Source organism: Martes martes (genome assembly GCF_963455335.1).
Source record: "Martes martes genome assembly, chromosome: 6".
Taxonomy (NCBI): domain Eukaryota; kingdom Metazoa; phylum Chordata; class Mammalia; order Carnivora; family Mustelidae; genus Martes; species Martes martes.
The window spans coordinates 92,347,011-92,374,216 of NC_137893.1; the positions used below are offsets into that span (position 1 = coordinate 92,347,011).

General features: G+C 38.9%; 1 protein-coding gene across 2 annotated transcripts in view; it reads right to left on the reverse strand.

The window, feature by feature from the left end:
- Positions 1 to 217: 217 nt before the first annotated feature.
- Positions 218 to 27,206, reverse strand: part of CYP39A1 (cytochrome P450 family 39 subfamily A member 1) — an 83,085-nt gene continuing 56,096 nt past the window's right edge. For both annotated transcript variants that reach the window (XM_080806942.1, XM_080806941.1), the window contains 4 exons: positions 19,969 to 20,064; positions 19,030 to 19,118; positions 4,081 to 4,168; positions 218 to 1,264 (listed from right to left, as the gene is read on the reverse strand). In XM_080806942.1, the coding sequence (XP_080663068.1) occupies positions 1,193 to 1,264; positions 4,081 to 4,168; positions 19,030 to 19,118; positions 19,969 to 20,064 (345 nt within the window). In that variant the 3' untranslated portion in view covers positions 218 to 1,192. The remainder of the gene's footprint in view (positions 1,265 to 4,080; positions 4,169 to 19,029; positions 19,119 to 19,968; positions 20,065 to 27,206) is intronic.

The window sequence follows — 27,206 nt, forward strand, 5'->3', positions numbered from 1 at the left end:
TCCATCTCTAGACCCCAAACCTGCAAAACTAAGCTGTAAGCTGGTAGCTAAGCTTCAGAATCACTGTATTAGCCTGGAAGAGTTAATGCACTCCAGGGTACTTAATTTTCTCCTAGGGAGTCATCTGCTCATTGGTAGGAAATAGATGACTAAGCAATCATTATCAACTCTGCAGGATAATTCTAGCATAGGGGAGCAAATAATCCAGAGGACAACATGCACACAAAGCTTATTTATTGTGAAATAAAGGAGGCAAGCAGCATTTTACTGAATATTAGAGGACAAATCATGACATCACTGATCACTGTTACTAGTGTCGTATGTTTTTCCTGGGGCATGGCAGGTTTTCTTTTCGTGGTTTCACAGTAAATATTTCAGACAGAAGTCCTAAGTAATACATTCAAATGCTTTTATTTGCCTTGACTTCACTTTACTTCTGTTTCTACCCACAAAAATATTACCTCTTCACCTAGAATTACTAACGTCTTGAATCAAGAGTACTTTCACCTTCATTAAAATACAAATCAGTATATCAATCAGTATACCTTTACTGAATAAACCTTATACAGAAGGTGTTGTCCTGGTGTAGTTGAGCACAGAAAGAGTGTAAGACATGCTCCCCATCTTCACAGGTCTTAGAAAGCTATCATTTTATTCATTGTTTCAGCACTAGTCTTGTCTACCATAAAAAATTAAATTAATAGAACTTAAGAATTGCAATTGCCAGTTGAGAATCATATTGAGAAAACTGAAAGAGCTTCCAGAAACTACTGTTTTAATATTTTCTTAGAATCTAAGACTTTTAGCCTTTTTCAAAATAGAAATTTAAGTATGTGGCCTTCATAGTTTACTAAGATTTTCATTCAAGTGGCACTATTTCTATTTAAAGTTTAATACAGTTATGCATGAAACCAAATTGCAACTCCTGGGGAAATGCATCTTTTAAAAATCATTTAAACATCTTCTATAATCCATGTATTCAGACCTCGTATCGGTGAGAGTGATGTCAGATTCTTGGTCTACTCTTAAGTTACCAAACACACCTACCATTTAGACACGCTCTTGAACGAAATCCTAAAACAAAGTTAAGCAGTGTTTTTTAGCAGAGCTCAGGTCTAGATGCTGCCAGGCTAGTGGATGGGGACAATCAACTCTTCCAGAAGGCTCCGGCCCTCTTTAGACCCAACAGATGTCATTTTCTTTGTTTAAATTCAATTCGGCATTGTCCTTCTGGCTGTTGGACACCCACCAAATGGAGAGGACTCTAAAAGCAGAAATGTAGGAGAAATATAGAAATTAAGAGACATAAGGTTTTAGACCAAAGGTTTATTCAAGTGTAATTATCTCTAAAAGTACAAAGTCTAGGTTTAGAAGACGTGTGTCTTCTAAACACTTCTAGAAGACGTGTGTCGGTCTTTATGTGTCTTATAATGTCAAGAATCAATTTTAGCCTTCCATTGAAGGAATGGACATCTGCAACCTGTTCTATCAGCCTTGAGGGTGGGGGGAAATCAAGAACAGGGAAAAGACAATCAGTCCGATTTAAGTCATCAGTCTATCGTCAGGTTTGAATGCAACAGGACACAGAATGGGCTTCTTAACACGGAGATTCCTAGGAGAGTTGACAGAATGAGGTGCAGGGCTGTCATGGACTCCTTGAAATTGCAACCGCAAATTTGTGGGTATGAAAAGTTACATATTTTTCTAAAAAAGGGATCCATAGTTTTCGTGAGATTATCTAAGGACTCATGACCCCCCAAAAGACAAAACAGAACAAAGCCAATCAAACAAACAAAACTTCACTGTATTAGCAAAAATGTGCTTGCTTTTGCAGAAGAATTGAAGTTGGTCTTATAAATGCTCAAAATGAACAGCCCCCATTGCTAGCATCTGGACACTGCTGCCTAGTTGTGGATCTTGGAAAGCTTTATAGTATTTGTTTAGTGCTTGGTTCTTAATGAGAGTTAAAATTAATTTACTAAGACCCTTTGAGATAAAATAAAACACTGGGCTCCAGAAAAATTAAAATTGGGGGTTCTAGAATTTGATTTTTGCTACTATGACAAGTATATTTCTTTGGGAAAGCTGATTTCCAAGCCCAGAGATGCCCCCATGCTTGACAAGAGAGTTCAGAACATGCCTTAGCAGACCATCCCCTCCTGTCTTATACAAGAGCCTGGTAATTTGAAGGTCATTCCCTGTATTTTTTGATCACCTCATTTGACCTTATTAAAACAAGTCCAATAATTGCATAATTTTAATTTATCTCTTTCTAGAATAAGAATTATGAAATGAAATGCCCTTTGAGATCATGAGAATTCATTTAGACATACTTTTTACAAAATTTTTACAAAATTACTTTTTACAAAAAATAATATTTCTTTTTTCCCCTTTTTTGAGATATTTCTTTAAAAATGTTCTTAGTGGGGCACCTGGGTGGCTCAGTGGGTTAAGGCCTCTGCCTTCTGCTCGGGTCATGATCCCAGGGTCCTGGGACCGAGCCCCGCCTCGGGCTCTCTGCTCCTCGGAGAGCCTGTTTCCTCCTCTCTCTCTGCCTGCCTCTCTGTCTACTTGTGATCTCTATCTGTCAAATAAATAAATAATATCTTTAAAAAATATGTTCTTAGTATGTCAAAACAGAAACAGAATGTGTGTAGCTCAGTATAATAAATATAACTAATAGAATTCTTAGGTAGGAAGAGAGAACTGGGCAAAATCTTGCCTAAGAAACTGGTCAAAATTACTGATTGCTGGAGTTAGGTTTACATGGTTTTGACAAATGTCATCCTTCTAATCTGGTAAGGCATTTCTGTGTCCCTTCACCGGTGGGAAAATATTTGGATGGGGAATCAGTCCTGGGCAAAATTGTGACATCCAACTCAATGGACTAGGGACTGGTATTTTGTGAGTATATCCCTGGTCCTGATCTTCGTTTTGATAATAAAACTATACTTGCTGAGAACCTTTGTGAAGGGTTTTTTGGTTTCCCTTTCATGGTAGGATTTTGAGGGCTCTTCATTGCTGGTAGTTAGTGTACTCAAAAATAGAAGTGCAAAAGAAATCAGGAGAAAGTGCTGAAATGTGCATATTTATGAGTAATATAATATTGTCTGTGTCACTTAGGCACTTACATAATTTCTATTGAAATGTCACCCAAGAGTTTTATTTATCCCTCCATACATTAGCCTTATTATATCAAGAGTAAATCAAAGCACAGCAGGCTATGGGAATAGCCCTGAAATTGCAATGCTTAATTTCTGATCTTTACCCTCAGTTGAAACAGCACATTTTATCCAGAGTCTTCAAAATGACTTCCAAACATCTGGAATTCAATTAAACTTTCCCTGTTGCCTAGGACAGTGGTCCTCAAAGAGTATTATTCAGACCAGCAGCATCAACAGCACTGGGAACTGGATAAAAATGCAAATTATTGCCCCTCCCTATATGTCCCTAGATCAGGCACTCAAGGGGTGGGGTCCAGTGTTCTGATTCCAGGTCATTCTGATGTTTGCACGTGTTTGAAAGACATTAGTCTAGGAGAACAGACCTATAGGAACACAGAGGAGTTCAATGATTAGACAATTCAATGATCAGTGGTAGGAGGAAGGTCACAGCCTTTTCATTCTTGCTTACTGTCTTTACTGTTGCTCACTGTCTGCTTTTTTCTTCCATGCCGTTGCTTCCCAAATGGACTAAGGGCTATGACTTGCCTCAAAAACTGATGGTTCAGTTTGGGACCCATAGACACACCTCTTTAGGGAAATAAGCCCAAAATCAAGGCCATGTCAATTTAGCACAAGAAACAATGTCAAAAATTGGTGAATTCACTGGGGACCTCCTTAACACTGTAAGTGGTGGGAACACCGCTATTTGGTCCTGGTCTTGTGGTTTCATGGCATATAGATCAGATCCAGAAGTAAGGGAATTAAGTATCTTCTCAGTCTGGTTCCATGTAAGACACCTGTTAAGATCAAGCCTACATAAGGAAATCAGCAGCTTATCTCTAGTAATTAAAACCAAGGTGTTAGAATTTATACCAAAATTAAAAACCGTGATATTTAAAATCCTGAAAACACTTACCTGTTTTGGTAATGGATCCAGAAGACTACAGTCATACTTGTAAAGTATTAAAATAATACATATTTGAATCTGTAACAGAGCAAACCACCTGAAAAGAAAATATGAAATTATCACTTGGTTGTGAAAGATGCATAAATATCTACCAAGAGAGAATATCTAGAAAGCATGCATATTTCAGAGCAAAGATGCTCTTTTTCACTATATGAACTTTTACCATTAAAAGGACAGAATAAGGAAGAACTTATTCTTTCCTTTTATAATACTGTCTACTCCAGAGGGTAGCTGGGATAATTAAATTGCTTAAAAATGTATGTAAAATGCTTAGCCAGTGGAAGCACTAACAAATGAGAGTCCAGGTCTCTCTTCAAAGTTTCATATCAGTGCTTCCAGGTCTCTCTTCAAAGTTTCATATCAGTGCTTCCCATCATGGTAGCCACTAGCTAAGTGTGGCTATTTAAACTTAAATAAATTAAAATTAAACCAAATGAAAAATTTCAGTTCTTCAGTTGTACTAGCCATATTTTAAGTACTCAATAGCTGTATGTGGCTACTGATCTCCATACTGGACAGTATATCTTTAGAACATTTTGCATGATCACATGAAGTTCTATTGGACACTTGTCTGATCTAGACTCCCACTGCCCATTAGAAATTACTGCCTAAATGTTCATAGGCAAATAACTACCCATAACTACCCCATCACTACCAAATTTCCCGTAACTATCACATTTATTATTCCCTTTGTAACCCTTCACTCAGATGTCTCCAAACTTTTTGATCATACACCCTGATAATGAAATATTTGAGCACACCCGACAACATACTGATACTCGTTTACTTATACAGTATATACACATACTACTGTATTAGTTTACGATATACTTTGCAAGACGCAGACATACACAAAGAGAAACTAAAAATATAGAGAAGAGTATAAGTGGAATTCTGCTAATTTTTTTTGCATCTCAGTGGGTTGTTTTGAGCTCTCCTTGGGGTAGCCAATGCCTTGTAGGGGTCCTAGCTCTTGATGAACACAATTGGTCCAACAGGTCAGAAAATTTTAAGTCATCAGAGACTCAATCCTCTGCTTCACTCTCTATATCCAGTTAGGCACTGGGTCCTTTTGTTTTATCTTCTCAATACTACCTGATCTCTCTCCTTATCTCTAATCTCTCCACTACTGCCTCAGTGTGCTTCTTCATGATTGGTCTCCTGGATTACTAAATTATCTCAGCTTCCAGACTAATCTTCCTGTTTCCAGTTTCACTTCATTCTATTTTATCCTTCACTCTACCACTGGAGTGAGCTTCCTAAAACATAAATCTAAAACTATCCTCATTTGACACAGTCACAGACATAATCTGTCAATGCTTCCTATTTTCTTCCAAATGCCATAGGAGAACACAGACAGCCTCTGAAAATATGCCGCCTCTCTATCTCCCCAACTTCCTCCCCACTGACTCCTCTTTGAAACCCATGCTCCAGCCACCCTGTATACCTAACATCTCCCGAATGGTGACACTCTCTGTTGCAGCTCAGTCTCCTCTGGAGGCATTCTCTGATCACTTGCTTCAATGACGAGGTACTCTTCCTCTCAATTTCTGTGGTTCCATGTGCACACCTCAGCCATAGCATCTATTGCACTGAATTGCAATTGCTTATTAGCCATTTCTCTCCTAGAGGAGGAAATGTATTGTTGGGACTTATTAGTGCAGAGTACTGTACTGGTGCCTAATCATGTTCTGAATGTAATGTAATGGAAGAATGAATGAATGAATAGATGATAGAAACAGATACCTTCCATAAAACAAATTCAATTTCCGGTCCCTTCCAGCTTTCTTTCTCTGTGCTTCAGTGGCACTTTACATAGTCTTCCACCAATGTCCTTACTTACAATCTGACTATATCCTACAATATTATAGTTAATTATTTGCACGCCCTATCCCCTTACAAACTATTGTATTCACAAATGGTGGGAACCACTGTTCCATTGAATCCTCAATATTTATTGAATGATTGATTGACTGAATGATTATGAGTGATCTTATATTCATCTCAGATAATTACATTTGTTGCCTACTGGTATTCTTGAAACATCTTGACTATATTTTACTTCAAATGAAATCCTGAGTACTCCAGCTATTGTTAAAACCCACTTGGATAACACATCACTTCTTCACAAATATTTATGATGTGAATTTGACCCTACTTACTTATATGGGCTAAAAACAATTTATTCTAAGAGACTATCAATGTCTGTTAAAGTAAAATATATACAATATTTACTCATTCGAATCAGAAAGCAATTCTAAGAAAAAGCAAGTCTGCTAATTTGTGTGCAGGCTCAGGATTTCTCACAACTAAATTTCTGTCAAACTCCTAACAAAATGGAACTTCCACTTCTGGCCATGTCCTGCCCTAAATAACTCAAAAACTGAGTAAGAAAGAAAAAAAAAAAAAACTGAGCAAGACTTACAGTGTAGGATGGAAATTTCCAAGAGAAAAGAAATAAATGAGGTAAGTTCTGCAATCTCCAACTCACCATCCATGGCAGATTCCAGGTCGCAGGGCAAGGAGGGAAAAGCCCACACACACCTGAGGGTCTCACCACATTAAAAAGACAGAGATCAAAGTTCTGGGAAGAATTTGGAAGAAAGAATAAAAGAGAGGAGAAAGTTTCACAGAGGCAGCGAGAGTGCTTCCGAGAACTACATGGGAGTCTCCTTGGGTATTTGGCTGAGTACTGATCTCAGCAAGTAAGAGAAAGCTACTGAGGTGGAGATGAAAGATGAAAAAGAAAGCTAAGGAGCCATAAGCTGAGTAATGCCCAGGGCTCCCTCAAGTTATGGAAGCTTGTGTTCCCACATGCAAGAGTGGGAAGATCCTGTAACAAAGACAATTGATTAGGTCTTTAAAAGGTTATGGCCTTGGAAGTGGTATTATTTTATCTTAAAATTAAGTGTCACTCCTGCTTTACCTTAACAAAGCTTAATAACAAGTCTTCAAAACTTGTTTTTCTGAACAACTAACTACACGCCACAGTAAGGCCTAAAACTAAAGGAATACAATAAAATCTAGTATCCGTGACACTTAACATCTATGTCTTGAATTTATTCAAAAAATTATCATGCCTAGAAGAAACAGGGAAATATGGCACGTAAGTAAGAGAAAAACCATTCAAAAGAAATAGATGCTGAAATGACAGATATTAGAGATAGCTAGTTAGATATAATTCAGATGGTCAAAAAGGAAGAAGCACAATGAAGAAAGAAATGGGAAAATTAAAAAAAATCAGACTGAACTTAAAGCAATGAAGAATATAGTCTCTTCGATGAAAATACACTGGATGGGATTAACAGAAGATAGGATACTGCAAAAGAAAAGATCATGGTACTTAATGGAACAATGGAAAATATCCAAAATGAAGTACATAGATTAAAAAGACTAAAAAAAGAAATAAACAGAGTATAAGTAACCTATAAAATAATATCAAGGACTCTACCATACATGTAATTTGGTGATGCAGATAGGTAGATAAGAAAAATATTTGAAGAAATAATAGCTGAAACATTTAAAATTTGTTAAAACTATTAATTTACAGAGCTAAGAAGCAGAAGGAACCCAAAGCAAAAGAAACATAAAGAAAACTATTGCAAGGCAAATCATAATCAAATTATTAAAAAAATGGGACAAAGAAAAAAATCTTAAAAGCAGTGAGGGAGGAGGGAGACAAAATAAATAAATAAGCAAGTTAATTAATTAATTAAAATGATGACAGATTTCTCATCAGAAATTATGAAAGCCAGAAGACAACAGAAACACATCTTTGAAGATTTGAAAGAAAAAAAAGTAAAAATTGTTTTTTATAATAATAACACTAATTCTATCATGAGGGAGACCAGCCTTGATAATTTGGGGGTAAATATTTAATTTCCTCTTTATAGATATGGAGCATAACATCTCATAGGAAAAAAAGATGATTGCCTTTGGGGGCTACATGAAAGAGAGAAAGAGAGTGTTGAAATGGCCGTCAGTTATTCAGTAGAGAATTTGAAGAATACACATTTTGAACATATCTTAAGAGAGGGGAGATGGTGTGCCATGCCCATGAAGGACTGTTTCGAAGAACTCAAGTCCGATGGACAATGGTGGATGGTCATGCCGAAAGACCCCAGTGTTGGTCTACACTCAGACTTGGAGAAATGCACTAGTGGAGGAAGGCAATGGATATTGGAGTGAAAGCAAGTCCTTGGGGAAGGGATGAAGTGAAAAGGAGGGTGACTGCTCTGTGGCTATTTTGCAACAGACAAGCACAGCCCTGTTACAGGAGACAATGGTAGAGACAGGGGACTTCCTGTGAAGTGCTTTTCTCTTGGGCTATGGTAAAAGAAATATATATTTTTAAAAGATTTTATTTATTTGAGAGAGAGAGAATGAGTAGGAGGGGCAGAAAAAGAGGGAGAGAGAGAGTCTGCAGCTGACTCTGTGTTGAGCACAGAGTCCAACTTGGGGGTTATGAGACCTTGGGGAACTTGGGGCTCAATCCCACAACCCTGAGATCATGACCCAAGCCAAATCAAGAGTCAGACACTTAACTGACTGAGCCACCCAGGCGCCCTAGTAAAATAAATATTTTATGTACAATTAAAAAAAATTAGTTATTTATTTGAGAGAGAGAGAGAGAGAGCATGAGTGGAGGGGGAGGAGCAGAGGAAGGGAGAGAGAATCTCAAGCAGACTCCTGGCTGAGCACAGAGCCCGATGTGGGCTCAATCTTACGACGCAGGAGATCATGACTTGAGTTGAAATCACAAGTTGGATGCTTAACCAACTAAGCCACCCATGTGCCCCATGTGCAATTTTTAAAAAAATATTTTATTTATTTATTTGACAGCAGAGATCACAAGTAGGCAGAGAGGCAGACACAGAGAGAGGAGGGGAAGCAGGCTCCCTGCTGAGCAGAGAGCCCGATGTGGGGCTTGATCCCAAGACTCTGGGATCATGACCCGAGGCAAAGGCAGAGGCTTTAACCCACTGAGCCACCCAGGAGCCCCCCCCCCATGTGCAATTTTTATATTTTCCTGACTATACCACAAGCATACCTCATTTTATCATCTTTCACAGACACTGCTTCTTTTACAAATGGAAGGTTTGTGGCAACCCTGCACTGAGCAAGTCTATTGCTGCCATGTTTCCAACAGCATGTGCTCACCTTCCACCTCTCACATTTTGGTAATTTCCACAATATCTCAGACTTCATTATTATTACACTTGTTATGGTGATCTGTGACCAGTGATTACTACTTGCCAAAAGTTCAGCTTAGTTTATAGTTAGCATTTTCCAGCCATAAAGTATTTTTAAAGTCAGGTATGTGCATTTTTTAGACATAATGCTATTGCACACTTAATGAACCACAGTGTAGCGTAAACATGACTTTTATGTGCACTGGGAAACCACAGATTTCATTTGAAGCACTCTAATTGCTTTGTTGTGATGGTTTGAAATCAAGCCTGTATAATTTTTTAAATGTGCTGTCAAGAGTGATGCACTTACATGGTCCTGTGAGACAATGTCTTGAAGAATAAAGAGATAATAAAATAATAGGAAGTGTGAAGAGCCTCACTTTCCTCTCTCTGCTGGAAACAGTGTGAAGGAAACAACACCTCGTCTTCATGAGGAGCTGGGACTGGAGCAAACATCACAGAACACTAAGGGTTAAATTTGGAGGAGACAACCAAGGGTGTGGATATAAGTCATAGACCCTTCTTCCTTACCCCTCCTGGAACAGTGACAGTTATGGGAACAGTGAACTCTCACTTACGTTATGTACTAAGAGTTCTTATGATAAAATGAGATCTCCATTCATTTAACCATTCAATATTTATTGTCTTTCCATGCTTTATGCTCTTCTAAGTGCTGAAGTTAACAAAAGCTATTTCCATAAACAAACAAACAAACAAAAACCCACTTGTGCTTTCATTAAAATGCTAAAAGTCTAGTCTTAGAGTAGGCAGCAAATAAATAAACAAGGAATGCATATATGAGGTTCAAGAATAACGTATAAAATAATAAGTAAGACAAGATAAGGGAAAAAGGAATGATGGCATGGGCTACAATGTCTCAGGTGAAGAAGTTCTCCAGGAAGAGGTGACATTTCAGCAGACATTGGAATGAAGGACGAGAATGTGCCATATGAATATCTGGGTACAGAATTCCATGCAGAGGCAGTAGAAGGTGCACAAATCCAGAGGAAGAAGAATGAGGAACAACGAGGAGGTTAGTATTGCCAAAGATGAGCAAGAAGCGGGGGGCGGGGGTGCTCAGAGAAATACCCCTGGCAAGTAGAGAGCCCATGGGGCATGCTGAAGACCACAGTTTATTCAGTGAGATGGGAAGCCATTGGATAGTTTTGAGCAAATATGACTTAGGTTTCCAAAGAATTATTCTGTCTGCTACATTGAAAATGAAACATAAGGTGATGTAGAAAAGCCACAAAACTGATTAGGAAGACTTTACAAATTTTTCACACAATAGAAAGTGGTGAATGGACCAGGATGGTAGACATAGCCATGAGTCAGAGTGAGAGACTGGATATCCTCTGGATGATGGGCTTTGCCTTATAGACATGAAAGACACAGAGTCAAGAATGACTTTTGACCTGAGGATGAATTTTGGACCTGAAGAAATGTAAAGATACAGTTGCTCTTTACCTCAGCAATAGTGGGGACGGAAGGAAGAGCAGGTTGAGGAGCTATCTTCTGGAGCTCAGTTTTGGACCTGTTAAGCATAGCTTGCTGTCCAGACATGCAGTGCAGACGCTGAGGGGAGGCTGGGTAAATGGGCCTGATGTTTAGGAGGGATTCAATCAGGACGAGAGAAGTACGAGATATAAATAAAGGGTCATCATTATTCAGAGGATTATTTACAGCCATGGGACCAGAGAGCTCACTTAGGGAGTAAGTTAAATAGAAAAAAGGAAAAAAAACAAAACACAAAAAAATAGAAATCTGACAAGAGAATTCTGGGACACTCCAAAATATGGAGATCAGGAAGGTGAGAAAGATGAACAAAGCACACTGGGAAGGAGTAGCCAAAGTAGTAGAATAACAAAAAGAGAGTGGTATCTCTAAAGCCCCATGAAGCCCCTGTAGCAAATGGAAAACGTGGTGAGCACCAACATATGAAATTTAACATCAAAGTTCCCAATGACTAAAATGACCAATTCTCAGTACTTAGCTCCCTTCCTGGAAGTAAATTAGATGAGATACCTTCCTCAGATAACCGAGCTGACGATTTGGGTCAGGAGAGTAAGCTGGGACTTCCCAATATTCAACGCTTACCCGGCAGCCCTGAAGAAATACTGGCTAATTCTGCATTTGTGAATTACACATTAGTTTTACAGGTTCCACTCGATCCAAACAAATCCTGTTTTCTTGCCACTCTGGCTTTAGCCCTTCTCTGACACCAGTCTGCTAGAGAACAGTGCAGTGCTGTGAGCCGGGCCCGCTGGCATAGAGGGCCGTTAGCACTCTGTCCAGTCCTTAGAGCAGAGGCACGGTGGCAGCCTAAGGACAGTAAACACTCTGGAGGGCAGGGTGGTGGCAGCTCCAGGAAAGAAGGCTCTCAGGGCAGAGGGACAATCTGTTCCTAGGCACAGTCTCATAAGTGGCCCCAGAACATCAAGGGGTCAGTGAGGGCTTCACACCCTGCCCTCCAGGAGGTAAGGTGACGAAGCTGGCAGAGCAAGGGGACCCTGTTCGTGGAGGGTTTGAGTGACAAGGTTGGGTCTTTGATCCTGAATGTGCTGCAGACCTAGTGAATAAATTGTGCTTATTGAAAAGTTTTACCTGTGTGGAAACACCGTCTCTTTAAGCATTATGACACATAGAAGGGTCTCGACATAGAGTTCGTCTATCACGCAGAAGGAGAAAGGAAACAAGACCGATGTTCACAAGCTATTTAAGAGTAAACATGTTAGCAATACTATATTTGTTTTGATTAGAGATAATTAGAAAATATATTTATCAATTCATTAAAAGAACTTCCCACTACAGTCCCTAAGGCATTTCCTTAACTAACTCGAGTCCCTGCAATGTTCTTTAAAATTATAAAATTCCACTTCCCATTCAGGAAAATGATAATGGAGGTTTTGACCACTGCATACTGTGTATTAGAGAGGCTTTAATATTTTTCTTCTTTTATCTTTGAGTGTTAGGTTAGTTTAGTAATTAAGTTAGTATTAATTATTAAAAGAGCATAAAGTTAACATATTTCATATTAGCTCTAGATATTTTGATTGATATCCTACTTAAAGGAAAGCTAAGGTGAATTAATAATAATACAGATAATAAATAATATGTACTAAAAATGGCATTTTTCTCCAAATCCAAATATTTGAATATTGTAGCAAAATTACCTCAATTATTCACTAGTCATTTTTTTTTCTACACTTGCAAAAAAGTGTTTTCCAGCCTTTACCATGTTATTGAGTTTAGTTGGGTACCTAAAATATCAGATACTAACATATACATATCTGTGACATTAAGAGCTTTTTATGTCAAAGAAAATGGGCTTCATAAATTTGTATTTTTACACAAGCACGCTGAGCTATGTTCATGTTAGGAATGTTTTCTTAATGCTCTTATGTCAAAACAGTGAAAATAATGAGACATATTATTTACAACAGATTTATTTTTTACACTTACAAGGACAACATTACACATCTACAAATAAAGCTCATTAAAATATAAACATTTTGAAAATTCCTTAAATACTTCATACTTGTGTGTTTTCCCTGTTTGTAGATACATGTTCAGGGAGCACTACCACACAGGCCTCGAGAGCACAGAGTCTGACGAAACAGACCTCACACTCGTAATGCACATGGAGAGACAGAAAGCGTGACACTATGAGTAAAGGCAGAAACAAAAGAGCTGTGGAGGTTTGGAGTCTGGAGAGAGTGCTGTGATCTGGAGCACCTGAGCTAGACCTTGATGGAAGGAAGTGGGCCTTAACTAAGTAGACATGTTGAGGGTGGGCATTTGACACACAGTAGAGAGCACGAGCAAGCGAAGGAGCAGACACGTCGTCGGGGGCAGCTGGTTGACCCTCTGGGGCGGTGCCTCCCTATGCTCAGAAAGGTACAATCAGCATCAGATCATGGAGAGTCTGGAGTTCTAGGCTGATGAGCTTGGCCTGTAGACAGTGGTGCCAGAGTCTTAATGAGAGTGACAGTCTGAGTTGATTATTTGAGGACAATTAATCTGTGTGTGGTGAGCAAGATGGATTGAATGAAGAGACAACAGGGCGTGGGAGAAGGCTTGGGAAGCCTTAATGTCACCTGATGGTGGTACATGAAGACCTAGTTTAGGCTGTGGGATGTCATGGACAGCCAAAGAGAGGGATGAGTAGAGGGTCCAGAGCAGGGCTCCATCTGAAAGAAGCAGGGGGTACTAAAGGAATGATAAGATTACAGGAAACGAATGATTTTAGTTTAACGTCTTGATTTTGAGATTGTTCCCTCTCTTGCATTTGAAAAGAAAATCCCCCCCCCCCACAGAAGTCATTGCGGGCAATGCTAGCATGGACTGGAAAACTGCCGCGGTTGCCAGGAGCAGGGGCTCTGAAGTATATTCCTAGTTGCTACCAGCTGCGGCTTATGAAAATAGAATGATCTCGCCCTGGAATTCAGAGAAGGCAGCAGACAGACATACTTTCACAGGCATCCTTCATGGAAGCCTGGCTAGTCCGCTTAAAGGGGAAGTATTTTCCCCACAACCTCATCCGTCTTTGAAATCTTTTAGGAAAATGAAATCAGCTTGGTGGCAGGACACAAAGTATTCTGGCCCAGGGGTTATCAAACTTTCACCTGTGTCAGAGTCCCCCGGAAGGCTCGTTAAAACACCCATCGCTGTGACCTGCTCCCAAGGTTTCTGATTCGGTAGGTCTGGGGAAGGGCCAAAGAATTTGCATTTTTTGCAAGTTTCCAGGTAGTGTTAACTATTGGTGGTCTGGGGAATCACACTTTAAGAAGCACTGATCTAGAAGACGTTGACAAGGAGAAAGGGAAAAAAGAAATATGTTAAAATATGTAGTTTATCAACTTTTTTAGTTTCAGTACAAAATTCACAATGATAAAGACTGTCTCAGCTATACATGAAACACTTTTAATTGGGGAGGATGGTGAGGACGTAATCTGTAGAGTGAACAGGCAGAAGCATACACTGAATAAGGGGGGGACTCCCAGAATAAGGAAGGGAGGGGAGAAAGGGATAAAGGTAAGTGGAAGAGAAGGACAAGAAGAAAGCCCGTGGAAAAGAGAGGAGAATGGGAACTATACAGGAGGGGACAGAGGTGAGAAAGCAGGTAAGAAGACAAAGAGGGAAGGAGGGGAGCACCTCTGTCCTGGACTTGGGACATTGTTCTCTGTTTCGTCAAAGCAGGAGGGCACTTTCTCAAGATCCCTTTTTCAGAGTTGCTACTGGAGATCCTCCCACTACCCCTTCTAGAGGCGAAGCTCCAGAACAGATGAACTATGAGCTAGGAGGTTAGATACAGTGTTTCAAGTTTCCTATTCAAGCAAAGGGCAAAAGAACAGTACTGACTTCAGCGAGGTTAAGTACTCACCAAATAGAAATGATCTCACGGTATATTTCAAATTCCAGATTCCAGAAAAAAATTTAAGATGTGACATTTACTTTTGTTTTGTGATACACCCACAGTGAAGGAAACTCAGCCCCTCTGCAAAGGGCAAGCTATTTAGAAAAGCAATTCATGGATATGGCTAAGCGTGTTAACACAGTATTTCGTGGAATTCAATAAACCTTGAAAGAACACTTTCGCTTTTGAGGAAAATTATATGACTTAGGATGTTTTTGGTTGCAAGTGACAGAAAACTCACATCTGACTGGTTCCTATATTGAAGGGAATGCACTGCTTTATGTACCTGAAAACTGAGAGCTGACGCTGGCCTTGGGCAGAGATCACTCCAGCAGCTCAGCGATGTTCCCAGGGAGGCAGTTTGCCTCTGCTACCCTGTTCTACGGTACCAACCGCATCCTAACACTGCCTGCTTTTATCGTCTCAAAGTAGCTGCCAACAGTTTTGGGGGCCAAGTGCTTCTTTATTCACATCCCATAAGGAATGATTATGTTTGACCCACAAGTCTCAACAGAAAGCTTGGTAGTTAATTGCACTGCTTAAAACATACACCGACACTGAAGCAAATCACTGTGGGAAAGGAGGGCAGGGACAGGGATGGGATTTGTGGATGGGCTTAGGGAACAGGGCTCCAGTCCTATGGAGTTGGGGGTGGAATCAGCACCCCCAAACCCCATGGATGCCCAAATGAAAGAAAGGGCTATTAGGAAGGGAAGAGAAGGCATTAGATGATGCGGAGACAATAGCCCACGGGCAGTATGGCAACACCTTAAAGTTTTAATTCCGTCCTCATTTCCTAGGAATTAAACCCTCTTTCTGATCAGGTGGCTTCTAACTGGTTCAAAGGCAGTCACTGAGTTGGATGAGGGGAGAAAGCCCATCAAAAAAAAAAAAAAAAAAAGAGGGGAGAGCAGTAGAAGACCCCCCCACACACACACCCACCCCGCCGGGGCAAGAGTGCCCTTTCTTCCTCTCCACAGATACAAACCCCGTCCTGCTATTCTGTGTTCCACGGAGGAGCTGGAGATCCAGTTTGTAAACAGAAGGAAAAGAGGGTCTTCTCTGACATGTTCTGCTCAGAAACGAACACATTTTATTTTAGAAGCACTTTGGCCCAAGTATCAAAAGTGAGTCTTGAATTGCTTCTTCTGTTCTTGACACACTTAAATCTTAGCCTGATAATGAAGTGTCAAAAAGAAATGGCTGGGAAAGGAATGATTGCAATTTTGCCCATGGTTTCTGAGCTCCTTCCAGTAAGTCACTGCTCCTCAGTAAAGCCTTAAGAGAGAGAAGCAGGGCTAAAAATTCATAAAGGGTTCTGGCCGCCTGACTCCGTCTTGGAATTAACCACATCTACCCCCTCCCACCCTCACTCCTAACCCTTTTTTATAGGCCCTCCAGGACATGTGCAGAGCACAGTGAAAATGTTAGGAAACAATTAGATATATAAATACAGTTTGTTCAAGTCTACTTAACAACCAGAGTCCAGGGGATGCGTTTGTTTATGTAACAAATTCCTCAGAGTAAACTGAATTTGCAACTTCTCATGAAATCCATAGAGACTGAGTGTGCTCCCTCCTCAAAAGCAATCAGCAATTTCTAAGTATACAAGTACTTCTCAAAGTACTGCAAGGCTATTTTACTGAATTAGGCACAGTTATTAAGATTGTATTATCGTTCATATGCACAAGTAGAAGCAACGGTACACAAACCCCAACATACGAGTACATTGCATTCCATTCCATTCCTGTGAGTGCTTACTTTTCTTCCTCCCCAAAGACTTTGTTATCATCGCCCCTCGCCCCTGCCCCTCGGGAGGTATGCTTTCCTCTGGCTGCTTATTGATGATTCCCATCTAGTCCCTAAAGCCTTTTCTAATCTCCTTCCTCAAAACTCCGAAGGTGGTTATTATGTATATATGTCATCTGGCATTTCTCACGGGTCAGCTTGTGCCGTTAAGTAGAGCTTGTTTCTCTCGGGGCACCTGGGTGGCTCAGTGGGTTAAGCCTCTGCCTTCAGCTCAGGTCACGATCTCAGGGTCCTAGGATCAAGTCCTGCATCTGGCTCTCTGCTTGGCAGGGAGCCTGCTTCCTCTTCTCTCTCTGCCTCCTCTCTGCCTACTTGTGATCTCTGTCAAATAAATAAATAAAATCTTAAAAAAAAAAAAAAGAAGAGCTTGTTTCTCATGTTGCTCTGTCTCATCTCCCCAGCTACATTATAAGCCACTCAAGAATGTTATGTGTCTTTGAATTTCCCCAGTGGTTCCTGAAGTGACTTAAGACTAAAACTTCCTTGGGGGAAGGCACTTCATCCCTTATTTTGTTTTCCAAGGTAACTCCTAGAACCCTATCCTGCCAGAGAGCATACTCTCAATAAATATTTACTGACTGAAAGAATAAACATACTAATATTAGGTCCTTCAGAGATACCTGTCAGGTTGAATACTACTACTACTGATCTACTATCAGCTGGACCTATGTTTGAACTAATTTTCCCATTGCTGGGTGATTTTCATTAGTAATTCAAGACAAGACCATGACTTGTACTAGTACTGCCCTAGGATATAAGAAGGACCCCAAGGACCCAAAGGCCCACAAAAAATGTTGAGATCACACTTTCTATTCCTGAGGAATCCACGATTCATTTCCACCTCTCAAGCTCTTACTACACCCTCTTCTTATCCAAGCAAGCTTTTGTAAGTGAGGTATCTTGCCAAAGATCAGGGCTATTGTTTTACACTGGAATGTAACCCATATCGATGACCAAGTGAGACAGTCAACCGGCATCCTCTTGCAGGGATGGGAAGCAAGGGAAATTAAGGCTGTTGGCTGGTGAGGTGGGGGAGGCGGGTTTGCAATAGAGCAAGCACATTCCTTTGTGCTGAGATCATCAACTCTCACATACCCACTCAACACTGGAAATCCCATTGTAGTCCTTCATCTAAATTCACAGTTTAAGAGGAGAATGTCCACTGCAAGGCAACTCCTTATTCTGCTTGCTACCATTGCTGACTAAATCTGCTAGCTCTTGCTGCTTTTTCGCGTTTTTCTGCAAAACTACTGGACTTGTCCGGCAATAGAATTACTGGGAAGAGTTCCCTTCCTTCCTGTATCCAAGGGCTTCCCAGCAATGGGGAAGTACCTAGCAAGGGGTTCTTCCTCCAAAACATATTTCCAGAATTCCCATTATTCAGAGCAAGAGCAATATTCTTCCATTCTGATTTTTGGTTGGCAGCTGATAGCAGCACTGAATACTTATTTACTAAATTCAGCAAAACCTTCTGTGTTCATTAATGAGAGGGGTCCTCATAGTGCCTCAGTGGCCTGAACTCCAAGGGGTGACAGCTGCAAAGCCACAAGACTATGCCTTCATGATGAACTTTGATTGTCAGCTACTTTAAAGGCAATTTTCTCTGACTCACTAAGTGTTTGGTAGATGAGAAAATAAATTGGCTCTTAGTAGACAAATTTAGAATGGGTGCAATTTTCTGAGGATTATACTAAAGATCTGTGGGATTAAATTTCTAGTGAAAAGATCCATCTTGCTAGAACACTGCCCAAATGGAGTCCTTCGCTTTCCTGAAAAATTCTGCTTTGTCTGTCTTTAGGAACAATGTTTTCATGGGTGGCTACTTAAAATTAACAATAGAAAAGTTAAGGACTTTTAAAAGCAGAAACAATAGAAAAACTAGACTATGGAGGTTTTATTTATTGTTACGTTTATTCAACCTTCAGATTTGACCTATAGAATTTGGTTATAGGATTCATATTTTGCCACATCTCAGACTAAGCAGTTATCAGAGGAAAAACGTAACACCTTGTCCACTTTCTCTTGCCCCTGATTTCTCTATTTCCATATCTTCCAGCCACCTACCTTCAAGTCACAGTCCTCCACAAATCCTTCCCTTTAATCAATCCCATTTCTAATTATTTTCCAAATCTGGTAGATCTTACCACCCCATGTCTCTCACATGGAATATAAGCATGATTATATAACCTAAGGCATGCCCCACTCTAATCCATTCTATAAAAAACTTTTAATGACCCTGTCGTCATCATACAGCAGCAATCATAATATTTTGTTCTCATGAGGTATCCCATCAGAAGCCATGGTAGACATTCCCACAAAGACATCACACAATACAACTGACCAACCAAACGAAACGTGGACTCCTGGATCTCCCTGTAGTTTGATAATAAAGAAAAGGGGGATTAAGCCAAAGTTTTCCCCCTCAGAGCCATCATCTTTCTTAGACTTTCTGGATAAACGTGGCTCAGCTGTCTCACTGACCTTCCAGGACATTGGTACTTCCCGCTTCCAAATGCCACGAACCAGTCCAAGAAAGCAAGCTTCTCTAAATTTGCCTTTTTCCAACGTTCCTGTGGGAAGAAAGCATTTTTTTTTCCAAATCAGCCTTATATAAATAAGCTTAACTTTATTTCTCTAGGCTAAAAATGACTTTGTACAGCTAATCCTTGCATATAAAGTTGCAGGGCTGTTGGTAATTTTTTTCCAACCTGTTATTAATATCAGACACAATTGTGTTTTTGGAATGTGAACCAATAAATAAAAAGATTTAAAAAGAATTCTGTTAAGTGGTAAATGTAAATGATAAGGTACATCAACCGCGGAATTGACCTCAGAAAAGGAAGACTATTTATAATCAGGTCTCAGTCCCCATCACAGAATTGCCCTCGGTAATAAATTCAGTAAGTTACTGGCAGCCCTGCTTAGTGGAGGGAACTTGGGATGTGGAATGAATACATCTGGATGCCATTTTTTAAAAAGTTTTACCTAAAGGCAGAGGATGGATTAAATGAACTCTTAAGATTCTGCTCAGCCCTGTAACTCCCCAGTTTTAAGCAACAGTAAAGCAGTTTTAATTTGCCTTGTTTTTCTTTTGTTATACTCCTTGGAAACCAACAACAGGAGCAACGGTCTGATGAATATGTCTTCTATCAGAACCGGACATATTTACTTTAATGTACTTTGCTGCTTTCAGATCATTTATTTAAAATTGGTGAATTTTATTCCAAAAACTTTTCTATCTCATTTGTGTTATACCACCCATATTATAAGTCTAATTTTTCCTTTATAGTCAACTTGGTTGTTAGTTACCAGAGAATAGGGCTGTTTAATGATAGAGTGATAGTTAATCTATGAATTCATACTCCTGGCATAAAAGAAATTAAAATCAAAGGACAATGTATATTGAAAGAGATAACTTACAGGTTTGAACAATTCAGGTTCAGGAAAATATTTCGGATTTCTATGCAGCCAAAATGGAGACAACATCAACAAGTCACCGGAAGGAACAGTGTAATTCTATGATAGAAAAATCAGTTTCGAGTTATTTTTTGAAATCTGCTTTCAAGAGAGTTTGGGTCATTAAAAATAATGCTCCAACTATATTGTAGAGAAGACACATACATTTTATAATCAATGGTAAGAAAATCTAATTCCAGAAAGATCATTTCTATTTTCCAGTTTAGGCAATGACTGTGTTCTAATTCTGATGATTAGTTACATGTGTCATAAATTTGGTTACACAGGGGAAAAATATTAGATAAATGAGATAAATGAGAAAAGTTTAGAAACTAGTATATGCCTGCTGTGGTGCAGCTTTTGATATTCGAAATTGGGGTTTACGGCAAGTGCTTTTGGTGATGGGAGCCCCAGCGGACCCCCAGGTTGTGGTTATGGAACAGAAAAATCTGAAACAGGACATTGGCCACAGTAGCACTGAGAATAGGGCAATGGGTGTTCTGTCCCAGTGACACTCATGATAGGGTCCGGGGAGAGGGAGTGGATTTTCTCAATCTCTCTCTCTTTTTTTCCTCACTCCTGAAGCAACTGTTAGTGCAGAAAGAATATGAAGACAACTGGTTAGGAAGACATAGGGCAAAGCAAGTGTTGTGCATTTCTTTGGTTGATTTTGTGTTTGGGATCACTGTGGCTGTGGGACTCAGGCTAAGCAGTGTGTTTCCTCAAGCAGGAGAGTCTGCATTGTCTTTCCCCATTTATGTTATTGGAGGTTTTCATGATATATAAATCACCCTTACATCATCACGTTCAGGAACCATAGGACAAAGAGCTCTCCCATGGCGTGTAACCACTAGATGGCTATCAACTTTACTGAGACAGAGACATTTTATTAGTAACTCCCACAGCCATTTATTGGAAGCCATGTATCTATTTAAATCTGGAGAATTTTGAAAAGTCCTCAAGATAATTGCAAATCACTTACCTTATGAAACTAGAGTATGAGCACCTTACAAATAAAAATATGTCTTTTTATGGTATCAGTAAGTGGTGTATGGGAAAGGGTCACCATTTTTTTTATTATTAGAGGTGGGGGAGGGGAGGAAGGAAAGAGAATCTTAATTAAGCAGGCTCCATGCCCACCATAGAGCCTGACATGGGGCTCCATCTTATAACCCTGAGATCATGACCTGAGGCAAAACCAAGAGCTGGACACTTAAACAACTGAGCCACCCAGGCACCCAGGGGTAATAATTTTTCAACAAAAGAGAATCCCCGTTGACTCCTGTGGGGGCTGAATATTGCTTGAGGTTTGGCAATTGCAGTCCCAGGAGCACTGGAGAGAGCTCTCAAACTGGGAAGAGAGCGAGGATTATGCTGGTGCCGTCCTTCCATTTTTGAAGTAGAAGAAGACTTGTGAGATCCCAAGCCTGTTTCTTTTACCACTGGTGGAACTGAGGTTAGAGAGCTCGTGGCTGACTCAGACCAGCTGCTGAGGGCCCAGATGTGTGTTGGACAGAGCTGCAGGCAGGCCAATGCGGGCCCTTCCCTTCCATACCAAATAGTCCCCTTTAGTGGCTATTGACCCATAATTACAACTTGGAGACTGCTGGCTGCCACAGCCTACAACACAGGCTAGTAAAATCCTTCAAATGGGATCTCAGTAACAGAATTAACACTAGGCACATGAAGGAGACCAGAAAGAAGTTCCCGTCACAGCAGCAACTACCAGGGTGATGACTGGCATAAAGGGTCTGAGATAGAGCCCCAAGTTGGGCTCCACGCTCAGCGTGGAATTGGCTTGAGATTCTCTCTCTCCCTCTCCTTCTGCCCTTCCCCCTGTTCATGTGTGCTCTCTTTCAAAATGAATAAAATCTTGAAAAAAATGTAGAATATACAGTTTTGCATAAGAAATGCTCATCAAAATTTTAGGAAATTCAGAAAAATAGAAAAAGCTAGAAAACAACCAGATTGCTAACAACAAAAAACAATCATCTACTGGCTAGACTTGCCTGTAGTATTTTTACTTAACAGTTTAGTGTTTTGTTGTTATTGTTGTTAAATGTATTTTTATCATGCTGAATAGTTACTTTTTGAATCTTACTTGGTTCACCTAATTTTATAGCCGAAGTATTTTTTCCTTTGCATTTTAGACACATTGTGAAGTTTTATCTCCAATGTCTGTTTAATCTTTTACTGGGTAGATTAAACCATAAATAATTTTAATCATTCCCTAGGGTTTTTTTCTATAATAAATAATGCCATCCAAAGCATCTTCTTCCACAAAGCATTTTTCATATAAAATCTTTTAACAAAGATGTGCAAAAGATAAAGGGCATGGATATTTTCAATGCTGTTAATTCCTTTTGCGCAAATGTTCCTCAAATCTTGTGCCTAAGTATGTTTCTACCTATAATATATGAATGTCAATTTCTCTGCCCTCTTCTCTGCTAGTCTGACATTTTTAATAGCTAATTTTTGGTTGCTGCAAACATTTTTCTGTTTCTGTTGAGGATATTTCCATGTGAAGTTATTTTCTCCTGTGAACTCTTGTGTTTATGTCCTGTCCTCATTAATGTATGTGAGATTCATGCTTTACTTATTGATCTGCGAGTTCTTTAAATATTAAAACTATTTACACTTGTGTTGTACTTATATTAACATTTGTTCATAATTTTTGGCTTACATTTAACTTGGATTATACCTTAAAAAAATACATGTTAAATTTTAATATGATACATTCAAATCTGTTCATCTTTGTGGTTTCATTGATGAATCCTAAGCCCTTTTCTCTTTAACATAGTGGCTCTCAAAGGCGGTCTAGAAACTTCTAGGAGTTCTCAAGACCTTTTCAGAGGCTCTACGAGATCAAAAGTCATTCTTGGGTAAAAGACTCATTCAAAGTATAGGACAAACCAAAGGATTTTCATGTAACTGAGTACAAAAAATTCACTGATATTTCAGATTGCAATAAACTTTTAAGACACTCTCACTGTTGGGAGTGGGCGCCTGGGTGGCTCAGTTGGTTAGGTGTCTTCCTTCAGCTCAGGTCATCATCCCAGGGTCCTGGAATGGAGCCCCATGTTGGGCTCTTGGCTCAGTGGGGAGTCTGATTCTCGCTCTCCCTCTGCCCCTCCCCCTGCTCGTGCTCTTTCTCTCTAGCTCTCTTTCTCAAACAAATAAATTCAATCTTTAAAAAAAGAGAGAGAAAGTCCCACTGTTGAGTTTCAGTGAGGTATGGGAAAACAGCCATATCTGAAAATCTATTGTAATATCAATTCCTTTTCCAGTGACATGTCTGTGTGAGGCTGGATTTTCTTCATTTCCATGAACGGAAATGATATATCACAACAGATTGACTCCAGGCACGTTTATGGGAACCCAGATGTCCTCTATTAGCAAGGCATTAGACAGATTTGCGAAAACTTAAAATGATGCTATTCTTCTACATTTTTTATGTTTTGGAAACTATAGTTATGTTTCATAGAACCATGCTATTATTTTAACATGTAATAAGTTCCTTGTTATTCTTTTATTTACCAAAGAAATATTATAATAATTTCTCAGCTTTAGTTTCTAATGAAGTTAATCTCAGTAGATATGATTCACATAGATAAAACTCTTTGGGATTCTCAATTCTAAGTGTACAAAGCAATGTTGAAAACAAAAATGCCAATTTTTAGCCAGTAATCCCAAAACACATATTAATCTCTTCCCCCTTAATTGACTTATAATGATTCATTTATCCTACATTATGTTCTTATGTACAAAAGGGTTTCCTTCTCTGTTATCTATCCAGCCCATTATACTGTGAGTTATACTGATACTGATCATCTAGTCTGATACCAATATCATACCATTTTATTTTGTTTCATACCATTTCAATTATTGTAGTTTTATAACATGTTTTAATACCTTGAGAAGATAATTAATAGTCTTTAATCATTCATATTTTCCAACACTTCCTTGTTTATTCTTTTCTGGGCATTCTTGCAGATTAACTGTGTACCAAAAGTACAACACCTTGAAAAGAGAATACTGGTAGTAGTTTAAAAGTTTTGAAAAGACAATATAATAAAGAAAAAGAAGGAATAGAATAAGTAAAAGAAAGTAGGTAGTATTTGTCCATTTTAATTTGTTCCAAAAATATAGAAAAGAATAAGTACAGAAGCAAAAATAAACAATGAGACCATGTTCAGACAATATCAAGAAAGAGCAGGAAGAGAGTGCTTGCAGCATTCACAGCAAGAAACTCTGACCAGTTGTCCAATGGGGGAGAAAACATGAACCTGTGCCAATGCTTGACACAGATGACCTCATTTGAAATGTTTTTATAATCCAAATTTCTGGGAACCCATTAATATGTTCAACAGACATTCCACCTGTTTTAGAAAATTTATGAAGGTTAAAAGGACCATGTTGTATGAATTTATACTAAGGAATTAATTATTAATGTGTACCAGGATTTGACTATACAGATGCCTATCTTTGCACTGTTTATAAACAACTGGAAGCCATACACATTTAGGAATAGGGAACTGATTTAAAAATCAATACTATGTCCATGATTACATTATTATGCTATAATTCAAAGTGGTGTAGATGTCTTTTATTGAAACAGAAAACTTTGGTGAACTACTATTAATATAAAAGCAGATTATGAGAAAATTAGCATAATATGGCCCCAACTGAATTTTTAAAATGTAGAAACTACAGGGGGAAAATCTGAAATTATAAGAATACCAAATGTTCTCAGTGGTTATCAGACTAAAATTTTAAGCAATCTTTATATCCTTCTTTTACCTTTTTTTAAAAATGGTTTCCTTCTTAAAAATAATTACCATAGGGGCGCCTGGGTGGCTCAGTGGGTTAAAGCCGCTGCCTTCGGCTCAGGTCATGATCCCAGCGTCCTGGGATCGAGCCCCGCATCGGGCTCTCTGCTCAGCAGGGAGCCTGCTTCCTCCCTTCTCTCTCTGCTTGCCTCTCTGCCTACTTGTGATCTGTCTGTCAAATAAATAAAATTAAAAAAAAAAATAATTACCATAATTTATTTATGTAATAATTTTTAAAAAGCTGTGCAGGTTGTCATTTTCAAAGTTAAAGCCTCAACTCTGCAGGGGAGATATTCACAGGGATTAGTGTACGTTTCCTTGGAGGAAAGTTGTTATTTATTTTATTTATAAAAGAAATAGTAAGTATAAAAGACCCTGCTGTACCTTTTACAAATATTAAAAAGTTATTTTGAAAAATAAGGAAAGGAAGTTCTGGAGTATTCTTGGAAGATGGCATCCTGAACACATGTCTCTGGGTTGCCCATTCACTAAGAGAGCCATCACTAGGGCTTGGAGTGAGCCTGGATCCATCTGGGCCTCATGTCCTCTAGGAAGAAACTGTGAGTGTGAGGAAGTGGAGGTAAGAGACTATGATCTTTTTATAACTTTTCTAATTGTTTCAGACATCAATTACTTTTAATTAAAATTTTTTATTGGGAATCCATAATGTTGGAATTATAAAACAGTTCAGTTGTATAAGAGAATTATATGCAGTGAATCATAAATGGCTTGTTGCCTCCACTACTAAAACACATTTCAAGAATAATCATTAAAAAAATTTACTATGCACAGAGATGCAAATAAATACCACATTAAAATAACCACAAAGGAAAACAATCTAAATTCTCAAGAGTTAGGCAATAATTAAATATTTAAGCTATCAGTTCAATGGCCTATTATAAGGCCATTGAAATAAATATTAAGACTCTGGATGCATGAAAAGTATAATAATGTTTAAAAAATGTTTAAATCAAAGATTTATACTATGATGAAACATAGGTTTCTGTATTGATGTCAAACAAAGAGCATGTCAGATAAATGATCACTGGGGTTGTACGGGCATGAGTGTATATGTGTGTGCCTGGGTTTGAGGTTGGGTGTTTCTTTTGGTAAAGTTCTCGAATGAGTAAAATTACCTTTAAGAAAATATGAGATGTTAATGGCCACAACAAATTTGTAACCTGAGATCAAAAAGAGGAAATGAGACAAAGAGAAAAAAGTTAGGGAAGAAGAGGAAAAACATACTGCTGATTTTTCTCTTTCCAGTTTTTCACACACACACACACACACACACACACACACACACTACACACAAAGAAAAATAAAGAAAACAAAAGAAGGAATGATGGAAGGATAGAAGAACGGAATGAAGGAAGGAAGGAAGGAGAAAGAGAAAGAAAGTAGGGAGGGTAGAGGAGAAAAAAAGAAGTAAAGAAAGGAATCTGAGTGTTCACGAGAAAGGGGGCAAGACAAGCACAAAATATTTTTTAAGAGATTGTCGTGATATAGGAACCAGAGAAAACACTGCAAAAGAAGGAAAGGAAAGGAAAGGAAAGGAAAGGGAAGGAAAGGAAAGGAAAGAAAACTATAGGCCAGTATCTATCATGAACTGAGATGCAAAAATATCCTTAACAAAATATTAGTAAAAACAAATTTAACAATGTATAAAAAGAATTATACATCATGATAAAATGAGATTTATTCCAGGGATGAAAGGCTGACTCAATATTAAAAAATTAATAAATGTAATCCATCACAACATGTTAAAAAGAAAAAGCATATGATTATATCTACTGATGCAGAAAAAGTGCTAGACAGAATCTAATACCCATTCATAATTGAAATTCTCAGCAAATTAGAAATAGAGGGATATTTCCTCAACTTGATAAGAAGTATCTACCGGGGCGCCTGGGTGGCTCAGTGGGTTAAAGCCTCTGCCTTCCGCTCAGGTCATGGTCTCAGGATCCTATGATGGAGCCCCACATTGTGCTCTCTGCTCAGCAGGAAGCCTGCTTCCCCCTCTCTCTCTGCCTGCCTCTCTGCCTACTTGTGATCTCTGTCTGTCAAATAAATAAATAAAATCTTAAAAAAAAAAAAAAAGAAGTATCCACCAAAAACCTATAGTTAACATCTAGCCTAATAGTGAAAGATTCACCTCTCAGATCAGGAACATATGTTGAATGATAACAGAGGACAACAGATGTCCTTGCTTTGGACTTTAGAGCCAGTGTAATAAGGCAAGAAAAAGAAATAACAGAAGAAAAATATTCTCTACATAGAAACTCTCAAGGAATCTATAACAACAGTTGTAGGACTAATAAGTACATTGAGTTTTGCAAAGTTGCAGATACAAGGTGTACACTTAAAAATCAG